Source organism: Gracilinanus agilis, chromosome 3, assembly GCF_016433145.1.
Source record: "Gracilinanus agilis isolate LMUSP501 chromosome 3, AgileGrace, whole genome shotgun sequence".
Lineage (NCBI taxonomy): Eukaryota > Metazoa > Chordata > Mammalia > Didelphimorphia > Didelphidae > Gracilinanus > Gracilinanus agilis.
The window spans coordinates 453,911,046-453,923,524 of NC_058132.1; the positions used below are offsets into that span (position 1 = coordinate 453,911,046).

At 37.7% G+C, this 12,479-nt stretch overlaps 1 protein-coding gene across 1 annotated transcript in view; it reads right to left on the bottom strand.

Annotated features, from left to right (window-relative positions):
• Positions 1-11,826: 11,826 nt before the first annotated feature.
• The window catches only part of REPS2 (RALBP1 associated Eps domain containing 2), a 251,336-nt gene continuing 250,683 nt past the window's right edge, over positions 11,827-12,479 (bottom strand). Inside the window, exon 20 of the mRNA XM_044670340.1 lies at positions 11,827-12,235. Coding sequence (XP_044526275.1) covers positions 12,167-12,235 — 69 coding nt within the window. The 3' untranslated portion in view covers positions 11,827-12,166. The remainder of the gene's footprint in view (positions 12,236-12,479) is intronic.

Here is a 12,479-nt window from a genome sequence, read left to right on the forward strand (position 1 = left end):
GTCAGGACAACTGGTGATGGCTTGACTTTCGGTGGATGATTTTGACATCTTTCATTTCTGAGCAAGCTCCAAACATTCCACAATGATTGTTTCAGCTGCCTTTGTGGCCACTGGAACAAATTATTCTGCCAGGGGAAGTCTTCCACCCTAACTCACCAACATATTTGAGGTGTCGGTTACCCTCAAGCTGGCTTAGCCCATCTACAAAGATGATTTTCCTGAGGAACAACCATTAAATATGCTACAGCTTCTTGTTGCCGCAGAATTAGGTGAAAGGTAAACACCAAAGGTGGATAAGAACCCTAGAAAGGGCTCAGCAAACTCTCATTCCAGAGGTGCTAGTCCTTTAGGAACATCCCATATGCCCCAGCAAAGTGATAAATAGATTCAAAGCAAGTGTGTGAAGGTCAGCTAAGTGGCTCAGTGAATAGAAAACCAGGGCTGGAGATGGGAGGTTTGGGGTTTAAAACTGACTTCATATACTTCCTAGCTGTGTGACCTTAGGTAAGTCACTTAACTCCCATTGTACCCCTTACTGCTTTTCTACCTTAGAACTGATATAGTATTGATCCTAAGATGAAAGATAAGAGTTTGAAAAAAAAAGTCAGTGTATGGGAAAGGCACAGAAAAATAGGAGGATGTGGCCAAAGAAAAAATTTCAGTGTTCACTGCCTGGGGACAGTTTCATAAAACAGTATCTGACTCTGCTGACAGATAGATGAATTGGAATGGAATTCCAGGGACAGTGATGTCAGTGCTTCATTTAAGGCATCTAATGCTTTTGCTAGAAAACTAGCAAAATGACTGGGGTATTTCAGATTGGTGCACTTTCTCTCTTAGAGGCCCTGAGGTCATATCTTGCCTCTGGCTCTTCTTGCATGCCTAGACAAATTATTTAACCTATGTGAGTCTCAGTTTCCTTGGCTGTAAAATTAGAGGATGTGAGGTTCATTCTAGATTCAAATCTATGACTTTATGATTAATTTTTAAGTCCAAAGTCATTGATGCAGAGTGAAAGGAGCAGAACCAGGAGAACCTTATACACAGAGACAGATACACTGTGGCACAATCGAATGTAATGGGCTTCTCTACTAGCAGGAATGCAATGACCCAGGACAATTCTGAGGGACTTATGAGAAAGAACACTATCCACATTCAGAGGAAGAACTGTGGGAATAGAAACACAGAAGAAAAACAACTGCCTGATCACATGGTTCAATGCGGATATGATTGGGGATATTGACTCTAAATGAGCACCCTAATGCAAATATCAATAATATGGAAATAGGTCTTGATCAATGACACGTGTAAAACCCAGTGGAATTGCATATTGGCTATGGGAAAGGGGGTAGGAGAAGGGAAGGGAAAGAACATGAATCATGTAATCACAGAAAAATTGTCTTAATTAATCAGTAAAAAATAAATTAAAAATAAATTAACTGAATTAAAAAATAAGTCCAAATTCATTTCAATCCATTCATTGGAGAAAAAGAAATTCATGTGCTTGGATTTCAACATCTAACTCCTTAACAGAACCTATATAAATCAATCCTGGCCAAATTATAAAAATATTTGGTGTAATATGGAGACCAGCCCAAGAACTATAAAAATTACAGATGGAAAAAAGCTATCCTATCCTATCATCTTCTCTCCCTCTTTCTTTTTTTCCCCATCTTGATCTTTTATGTTCCCTTGTGGTCTGGGTTTTGACCTTTCTTTTGTCCACCACAACAGAGAATGTGTGATCAATAAAACAAATTCTGTCATGTCCTCGTTCTAAAAAACTAATTTACCATCCTCAATAATGCATTTCCTTTTTAGTGCTGGGTGGGGGGGGGGGGAATTAGGAGAGAAGCAAAGCTCTATCTTATGCAGTCATGGAATCACAAAATATAAGTCCCAGAGGAAATTTTTCAAGATCTAAACCAACTCCCTCATTTTATAGATGAGAGAACTAAAGCCTAGAAAAATGCTGAATGAAGATGTAGCAAAGGGTATGGAAGCAATAAGTAGTTTATATGCCTTCTATATGCCTTCTTCCAACAGTTCTCCAACAAAGTAGTGAAAACAATAGTTGCTTTGGGAATTAAGAGATATTTCTAGTCTCAGATCTGTCTCTACCTACCTATAACATCTGAGGCAAATTATTTCAGGCTTCTATACTTCAGTTTACTTATTTTTAAAAAGTAGAAGCGTTGGACCAGATTAACTATATGGTACCCTCTAGCTTTAAAATTGTAATTCTTGATTGAAATGATCACCCAGCTCCAAGCTATCAACTCAAGGCCTGGTGACTTTAATTTAGAAGCATATGAAATTGGAGCAACCAGGTAGCACAATGGACCAAGCTTGGTGTTGAGAGGACCTAGGTTCAAATATGGCCTCAGCTTTGCATGACAGGTACTCCAGATTATATATAAGCCACCGCACACAGAAAGGAAAACCACAGACATTTTTGAAGTTAATGTACATTTTTATTTCAACATAGCACCCCGGTTTAATGTTTTGTACATTTTCCAAGTTGGATATGCATAGCATTAACTATATATACTAAACAAACATTTCAACCAATGTGAAAAGAGGCAGTAAGGTTAGTCTGTGTGCCCTATGTACAAGTCAAAATACAAATATACAGTAACTTCAGAGATTTAAAGTCAATGACAACAATGTTCCCAATACCACTGTGCTACCAAATGATTGAGACAATGGTTAAATGTTAACACTACTTCTCAGCTCATTATCCAGAAAGATAATGGGGGGAAAAAGCATCAAATATATACATTTCCTTCTTAAAATTCATAACATTCAGAGGCAGCTGTGGTGTGGGCGAAAGAGCATTAGATCCTGAATCAAATGATAGATCTGCTCACTAGTTGCGTGTGATATTGAGCAAGCTACAGCCTTTCTGAGCCTCATCTGTGAAATGGGGTAATACTCCAATTTCATAGGGGTTGTGTGAAAAGTGCTTTGACAAACTGGCAAAATGCTAGATACATTCAAGCTATTAGTAAAGTATGACTTTTGAAAAAATAGATATGTTTGCTTTAGAAGTTAAAATAGAACATCTAATTTTTATGTCTGCTCTGTGACCCTGTAGTTACAAAGATCAAAAAAGGTTCTTCTTGCCTGTGATTTATTTATTATAACTGAATTGTGCTAACTAAGAATAGTAGTTTTTTGTTGTTTTTATGTTTTAATGTTAAGCCTATTTTCCAAACTGAATGTAGTAGGGACTTTTATCATCTGCTCTTTGGAAACTCAAATGACCCAAATTTTTACAATGGGATATTTATTTTTACTTATTCCGTTTAAGACACAGACCCTTGGGGTGCGTAGGTAGTATAGCCCACGTGCCAGGTCTGGAGACAGAAGGTGCTGGGTTCAAATCTGACCTCAGATACTTCCCAGCTGTGTGACCCTGGACAAGTCATTTAACCCCAATTGCCCAGCCATTGCTGTTCTTCTGTCTTAGAACTGATACTAAGGTAAGAATTTAAAAAAAAAAAGTCCTCTGAACATAGTTCCTACCTAATTCTACCCTCTACTAACTAGTAAGATGTCTATGAAATGGGTCTATTGTACAGTAGAATGACTGAGAATTGGCCTGGAGCCTTAAAGCCTCCTCATTGTACTCCAATCATTCCATTACAACAAAAAAGCTTGTAGGTGAAAGCTTATTTTGTGAAAGCACAAAATAGCAAAACTCTTCAAAGGGTTGAAGGCATTCCAGATCCTTTGTTGCCAGACCAAAAATTTCTACAACCAAGTTTCTGCAACTTCATCACATATTTATAAAAATGCACACGTACGTGTGTGAGTGTGTGTGTGTGTGTATGTGTGTGAGTACACATCCCAAAAGTCATAATGCTATTTTACGCTTTGATTGCTTTGGGGAAATGGGGTGTGGATACATAAAATATCATGGATAAGTATGTACTGGTGTATTGTGTAATGTGTATGATATATATTACATGTATGTATAGAGAAACATGAACAGGGGATAGGGAACTGACTTTACAGTCAGAAAGACCTGAGTTCAAGACTTTTCTTTGACATATGCTGGTTGCATGGTCCTAGGTAAATTATCTTACTACTTGGTGCCTTCAAAAAAACTTTAATCCACTAAATTGCAGAATAAATGTTATTCAGCATTGGTAGAGGTCGCTTGTTCCCCCAAGCACTGAAACTAAAGGGCTAGTCGCCCCCAAAACGCACACAAACACACACACACCTTCCTAAATATAGATATTTTGTCCAATATCTAATTTGTACCCATAGCGAGAAGTATGTATATTCACTTACCAAGACTGTTTTGTTTGCTAGAAAAAGATCTCATAAATATTAAAGTATTTGGAGAAAGTAAAATTATTGACAACAATGAATTTAGTCATTCCAGATACTTACATCTGAGTATCCTGGTTATGGATTCACTATCTTGAAAGAGAGAAATGTGAGGGAAAGGCCAATGTTGTTTAGAAATAAACCAGAGGGGACAGCTGGGTGACTCAGTGGATTGAGATCCAAGCCTAGAGATGGGAGGCCCTGGGTTCAAATCTAGCCTCAGACACTTCCTAACTGTGTGACCATATCACTTAACCCCACTTCTGTCTTGGAACCAACACACAGTATTGATTCTAAAACAGAAGGTAAGGCCCAAAGACATGTTTGATCCCCATGGAGGGTCTGAGGATCCCTGATATATCCATTTCAATTTTTTGTGTTTTGACTAGAGTCTCAAATTGGAAAAAATCCAAAAAGGAGAGAACAAAATTGGAGTTTGTGACAGGCACCAAGAAGGGGACCTCAACCAATGCTGCTGCCACCCTGACCACCAAAGTCAGCACCACAGGTACAGCTGCTCAGAAAAGAAGGAGTAATTGGGATTCTGCTATCCCAGTTTGTCCAGCATACCAATGCCATCCTCCAGACTATTGTCATATTTAAACTCTGGGAGTTGTAAGTCTCACCTTGATTGACAGGTGAAGACAATTAGAGACATCGGAATGTTCCCAGATGCCATGAGGACAAGAGCAAAGGCAGTTGGCCAGGGGATATAAATACCCTGACAGCCATCTGACAGGGGCCCTTTGGTTTTGGACACCTTGGCCTAGAATCCTTGGCCTTGGACATTGATCTGATTTTGGAGGATTGACACCTGTGGATCTGATCATGGGTCCTCTAGTTCTCTCTGAATTTCTTTCCCCTAGATATTTAGACATCTGAACCATCATTAGATATTTAGATATCTGGGCCCCGGGTGGGAACCGGGAAGAGGGAAGAAGAAGCAGAGGGAGGTAAGGGAGGTATTTCCTGATGGCTGTAGAACTGACATAACAACTGGTAATAAGAAGCTGAGAGGGATCATCGATATCTGTATCAACCAAGCAGATTGTTTTCTCTGGTATGGCCATGGCCAGCATTACTGAAACAGCCTACAGTCCTGAGGGATTAGTGATCATAGCCATTAGCGACAGGGTGTCCTATCCCCAATCCATTCCTGTTTATTCCTTTCCCTTATTAACATCTATAGATAAAGTTATTTAAGTACCTTCCTGAGTGATTATTACATCACAATCCTTGGGGAGGGAGCAACACAGATGAAAAAGTTATCCAAGGCTAATAGAGCCCAATATTAATAATCAATCCAACTGCAGGTGGGACCTGAAAGGGTTACCCATCCACTGACATTTATGGTACCTGCCTGGGCACTGTTATTGAGAAGGGCAGTTATTATAACATCCAGCTGAATGACAGGACTCGGGTATCCCTGCACCAGCTATAAAGGGAATCCAAAGCACAACTTCCCTGATTAATATACCCTATAATAACTAGAATAGTAGCTAAAGATACCTTCTTTATAACACTGTCCATTAGAGGATCTATGCCAACCTAAAATCTATGCTATGTTTTACTTGGAGTTCTGCACTTGGACTATGAGAGAAAGTCAGCTCCTTAATCTCTAAGATTCTTGCTTTGAAAGGCCTGATTCATGACTCAATTATTCCAATGTTTGAATAAAACAAACTCTGCCTTGATTCTTGTTCCTTTTTGTGCTTCCCCAGCTCAGGCACCTTCCTTTGGATCCCCCCAGTGACCAAAATGAAGAACACTAGAAAGTTGGAATCAATCTCAAATGAAATCAAATGGGACACTCTTGTTTAGCAGAAGGTGAAAAGTAGTATCAGGAGGGAAGGGAATTCTTTCTACACCAGATGAGTACAGAATTCTGAAGTTAAGGGTTGAGTTGAATGTATATCCCTTCCCAAATCTGCCCACAGAGAGTCTGATGGATAGTAAAGAGAATACATATGGGTCACAAGAGATGATTGGATGACAGATAGGACAAGAATGAATGTATGGCCTCCACAATCATCAAACGGTCTCTTGGAATAAAGATTTATTTAAAAGATAAAAAAAAAAAACAGAAAGTAAGGGTTTCAAAAAACAAACCAAAGAACAGAAGTCTGTTGGAATTGATTTGTCTAAGATTGCAGATATAAGCAGGTCATCCTCAGTAGCAAAAGAATCATGGTTTTGATTGCCATAAAAATATCAGTTCAGATCCAATGAACTACCAATTACTGAAGGGAATTTGTAGCATAATATAATGTCAGAAGCTTTAAAATAAAAGAATGTACTTGTATAAAGAATGTAGGGAAAGTCTATATTGAACATCTGTCTAAAGCAACTTATTTTTTCAAAAAAAGTAAAAGATTTCTGTTGAGAAGAATATTCAGTTCTATCACATCTTTCATCTTGAAATTTGATTTTGTTTCTCCTAATTTGGTCAAAAACAGAAAATGTCCCTGGATCTTATCCTCCTTAAAACAATATTTCTTTTATATATAACATTTTTATTAAACATTATTATACAGACATAACCTATGTCACACTTTTTACCATCTCGGTAATGGGGTGGAGGAAGAACAGAGGAATGACTTAAACTCTAAAATGTCAGAAAACAATTGCCAAAAATTGTTTCTCTATTTAGTTGGAAAAACATTATGATAGACCCATTTAAGTTACCACAGCAAAGAAAAATCAAACTACCATTCTAAAAGATTCCAAGTAAGATAAGAAGTCAGGAAGATCTGGGTTCAGGGTCATCCCTGACACATCCTGACTTTCTGACCCTGAGCAATTTAACTTCTCCATCCCCAAAGTGAATCTCTAGGACTCTAAATGCAGACATGGCCATCTGGATTATAAAGGAGTTTCCTCATTAGGAGATTTCTATGGTGATTAAACAAGTTACAGATCCAGTAAAAAAGAAAAATAATATCAGATCTACTATTAAATTCATCATGGCAAATCAAAAATGACCATTTTATATAACTAAGAGGTATAAAAGAAAATATAGGCTAGAAGCCTATAGCTTCTCAGTTATGACACTTTCTAGCCAGGCCTTCTGGCTACCAATAGAAAAGTCACCAGCTACAGATGGGAGTTTTAGACAAAGGAGATTTCTAGTCCTTTAAGGACTAGAAATAAATTTTGCTATAATACTAAATGAGGGGCATATAGCATTTGGAGACTAATGGTTTTTCCACTTAATAGGAAAACAACCTTATGCCAAAGGCACTTTGATCATTTTGCCTCTTTGGATGAGAAACAATATGGTACTGCCTTCAATTCAACTCTAGATTTGTTACAGACAATTTCCAATGTTAATATACATAAAGGAAATGTAATGGTAGCTACAGTAATACCTAGGCTCATTTCTCACTATAAACCAAATAAAAAGGTACAAGAAAACACAAATGGGAAGTAGGGATCCTAAAATAAAGTTGTACACAAATGTGTGTGTATATATATATATATATATACATATATGTATATATATATATTCAACTAATCCTATATGTATATATATATACACATACATACATTTTACATGTACACACATTTAAAATAAAGGTTTTAATGTATATATGTGTATTGAGGGAACTGAGGGAATTTAGGCGACTAGAACAGCAATTGGTTCATTATGGAATTGAGTGAATCACACTGATTCCATCTTGTGACTGCTCTGGAGCTAGCTTAGTTCTCTTTCTATTCAATGATGAGTCTAGGCAAACTTCTGTCTTGTGAGAAAACTACTTTCGACTGTGGAAATTTAAAAAATAAAACCATTATTACATTGTTTGAACCTGGGTGGAAAGCTGGACCACCTCTACCTTTGATTTACACACCCTTAACTAAGGATCTAGATTATTCTGACCAGAAACTCTGTCAGAGTTATGTTATGGATGTTAACATCCATTTGTTTATAGCACCACTGAGTAATGAAATATGAAAAGCTATCCAGAATCTGTTGGAGATTTGCAACAAAAGTCTTCTCACAATAGTACATCTCAAACAACCCTTACTTGAAAACTGGCCCATACAAATCAGCTATTGTTTCCATGTTCTTTTATTATTTATAGACACTTGGGAGGAGTGGGACACCTCTTTTTTTTCTGAATTCAGAGAACTGCACCTGTTTGCTCTCCCATTCCCAACTTGGAAAGTCTCTAACCTCTCCTCCAATTAGACATCAGACAACATAATTCTGTAGCCTGGTTATTTTCTTTTAATTAATTGGTCCTGTTTGATTAGTTGTTTTAATGTACAAAAGGCTGTATTCTCCTGTATTCAGGGTCCAGTACTAAGCTGAGGATGGGTCCTGGTCCCGATTTGTCAGGCAACTGGCTTGCATAGCTTAACAGAACTGTTCAAAAGCTTGAACCTTGTTTTCTCAGGCATCTCATTTTTCACTTGCCATTGTATATATGCATGTAGGTATATGTGTATACATAGAGACAGTACATAGAGGGATGCTGACTGACTAGGCTTTACTTGCTTTAAAGATACATGATTTCCTTAATATGGATATGCCCCTTACCAATGCAGAACCCAACCATTTAAAGCCCGGTAGACAGGCTTCCTGAACTGCCCTGGCCAAAATAATGTCATCATCTGATGGCTAACTTTCTGGGGATAAACCTTTCTAAATTTAGTGAGCCCAGTTCTTGGACAAGAGGTACACAGATTAGTGCCAAGCCCACAAACATCATAGCTCTTTTTAAAAATTACCTTCAGATATTTAATTAAATAGAGTCATAAATAAACGAAGCCAAGACAACCTGGGGTGATATGACTTTACTTTTTGATCTAATTTCAAATTGTTCTGATTGTCCAATGGGGCTGGAAATAGGCCCAGGTTACATGTTCCTGGCATTGAATTATCAACCAATCCTATATCATGATGAGAAAGACATTTCAGCTTAAAAAAATGTTAACATCCATTTGTTTATAGCACCACTGAGTAACAAAATATGAAAAGCTATCCAGAATCTGTTGGAGATTTGCAACAATACAAGTACAAATCTGGATCTTTCTTCTTATAGTGCAAGTCAAGCGTAATCTGAAAGGTTCAGGCTAAAAATATTATTCCTAAAACTTGTTTTGCAAAAAGAAAGTTTTTAAAAGCAGGTTATCTAAAAACATAACCTGAAAAACTCATTATCAGAAGAAAGGTCAGTCTAATTCTATAAAAAGTGTGTGTGGATGGGAGGTGGAGAAGAGAAGATGTTAGAAGATGAGTGAGGAGGAGCAAAGACAAGTAGGAAAAGCTCTAGGGATTTTCTTTTGTGTGCATGTGTTGGGGGGGAGGGGAGCACAATGTGACTAGGTCCTTCTTCCTCATTAATGAACAGTAAGGAAATTTTACCCTACTCTGTTTTTCCCAATGGCCCAGTTCACTCCTACTTAGGCCCCTTGATTAGTGGTTCTTCACTCTTGAGGGCTCACTGTTTCTGGTGCTTGACTTGATGTGAACACCCAATCCAACTTTGTCAGGAGTTCAGAACTCCTGAGCTCAAATAATCCACCAGCCTCAGCCTCCCCAGCAGTAGGGACAATAGGCTTGTAGCACCACACCTGGCTCTGGCTTTCAAAGCATTTTCAAAGAAAACAAAAATCAAAATCTTTATATTTCACTGAGAAAAATTGCTAAAATCGTCTGTGATTTCATTCAAATTATCTCACAAAGGCTATGATTAGTATACACATGGCTGAAACTTTTTCTAGACAGTCTTAAAAAATTTGCATCTGACCAAAAATGCTCAATAAATTTACATTTAAGATGTTTTAATCAATTTCCAGTTGAATTCTAGATTCCCCTCACAACACACAAACATATACACACATACCCATCCATCTTAGGGGAAGCCAAATTGGGGACACTAAGCATTAAATGAAAGGAAGTTTCATGCTTTTTGAAGCATTGAGGCATTTAACTAGACCTGGCCTTGCACTGTAGCCCACTTTGAAGCAGGACAGTTATTTCAGAAAGGAGCCAGTTAACTCACCTAGGCATTTTTTTAACCTTTACCTTCTGTCTTAGAATCTATACTAAATATTGTTTCCAAGACAGAAGAGCAGTAAGGGCTAGGCAATTGCAGTTAAGTGACTTGTCCAAAGTCACAAAGCTAGGAAGTATCTGAGGTCAAATTTGAACCCAGAACTCCCATTTCTAGGTCCAATTGGGCTCTATCCACTGAATTACCTAGCTGCCCCTCCTAAGTGCATTTAAACTTCATGTGTCCTTGTTCCTGTGCAGGTAGAGGAAGGACACTCTTCTATTGCTAATATCCAGGGGAGAAGGCACCTATCTGACTTTTATGGGACCAAAATTTTGCAAGTGGTATTTATTAGCTTATATCAACTGTGTCAGGGCAGATGGGTGACCCAGTGGATAGAGTGTCAAGGCTGAAGTTAGGAAGACTTATCTGTCAGTTCAAATCTGGCCTCAGATACTTATTAGTTATATGATCCTGGGCAAGTCACTTAACCTTGTTTGCCTCAGTTTCCTCATCTGTAAAGCAAGCTGGAGAATGAAGTGGCAAACCACTCCAGTATCTTTGCTAAAAAAAAATCCCAAATGGGGTCATGAAGAGTCAGACACAAATGAAATGACTAAATAAATATCAACCATGTCTCGTAGAATCGGTCTTGTCCAGGCTGGACTGAATCGAATTATAATTCTCTAAGGCCCCCACATTTCACTACTAATATGTGCAGTGATAGATATAGTGTGAACACTGGCCTTCATCCATCCCTTCTACTCATTCAATATAACCCAGTGATATAGTCCAGTTTAACAAAAATGCAGACACAAAGAAAACAGCAACTCTAGTCCAGGAATGACCATACTGTCTTGGTATTGACCATTTCTACCTTTTTCTAGTGTGAATGTACTATACTTATGCAAAAGCCTCTAAAAAGGAATGTTTCAGCCCAGATCATTTCTTGGCATTTCCTTTAGGTTTTTCAAACTTGTTCTCTTATATATGCGGCATCTAAATGGAACAAAAAATGAAGATTTGGCAACTCTTTGTTTAATTTTTGTCAGGCTAGATCATTAAAAATCCATTCTATAGATCGAATCATCTTAGTTTGACTATTTATACTGATGAAATGAACCAGATACATATCAAATCTCTATTTCATTTTGTGCTGTGTAATCATGTTGAGCCTCTGAGATTCAATATAAAATAAGGATTAAATATTTATAAATAGATATGAAAGATAAATGGCACTCACTATATTGTCAATTTCTTGGCAAATGAGAGTGGTGGGCATAGCTTCAGTCTAAGTTGTTGCTACCCTTAGTTTTACTTATTTAGCCATATAATATGCCCTAAGACAAGCCTATTGGAATCACATATCCAGGATACCAAAATTAGTATATATGAATTATAAATGCAAATATAAAACAAGCATCCTGAAAGCAAGTAACAAGATTCCAAATAAATCAGGACTTCTTTAAATAAATAATGCACTAAATTTATTAAAGGGCTAAGGAATTGGATTCGATTTTTGGTGAAAATTCCATCTTTGAATACCCTGAAGAAACATTTGAGAATAGATCACCATGAGACAAATTCCACTATTTAGTCACAATCTCAAGTTTGACCAATAACTGAAGGACTTTTCCACCAGCAGATAGAAACATAGGGATGGCAAGTGAGGGGGGAGGGTGGGGGAGGAACAGGATACAAATCACATTCTACTTCTCCCTGCTTTTGACACAGTCATACAACTTTTCCCAGAGGATGTGTTCCAACAGTGAAAAGGGAAGACCTTGGCACAGAGGTCAGCTGCTCCCACTCACACCCAAAGGTCACAAGACTGTGACAGGGCGAAGCTGTTCCAATTGGTTTTCCAAAGCAATGCGTTCTTGGTGAACTTCCTAAATCATCCAAAACAAAAACAAAAACAAAAAGTTATAAAGAGGATATTTCTAGCTAAGGTTCATCATTGCTCTTTCATCAAGGGTACTTAATATATTCAATATAGCATTCTTAATTCAGATATAAATGCTAACTCTTATAACTCTAGAAAGGAAGGAAGGAAGGAAGGAAGGAAGGAAGGAAGGAAGGAAGGAAAGAAGGAAGGAAGGAAGGAAGGAAGGAAGGAAGGAAGGTAGGAAGGTA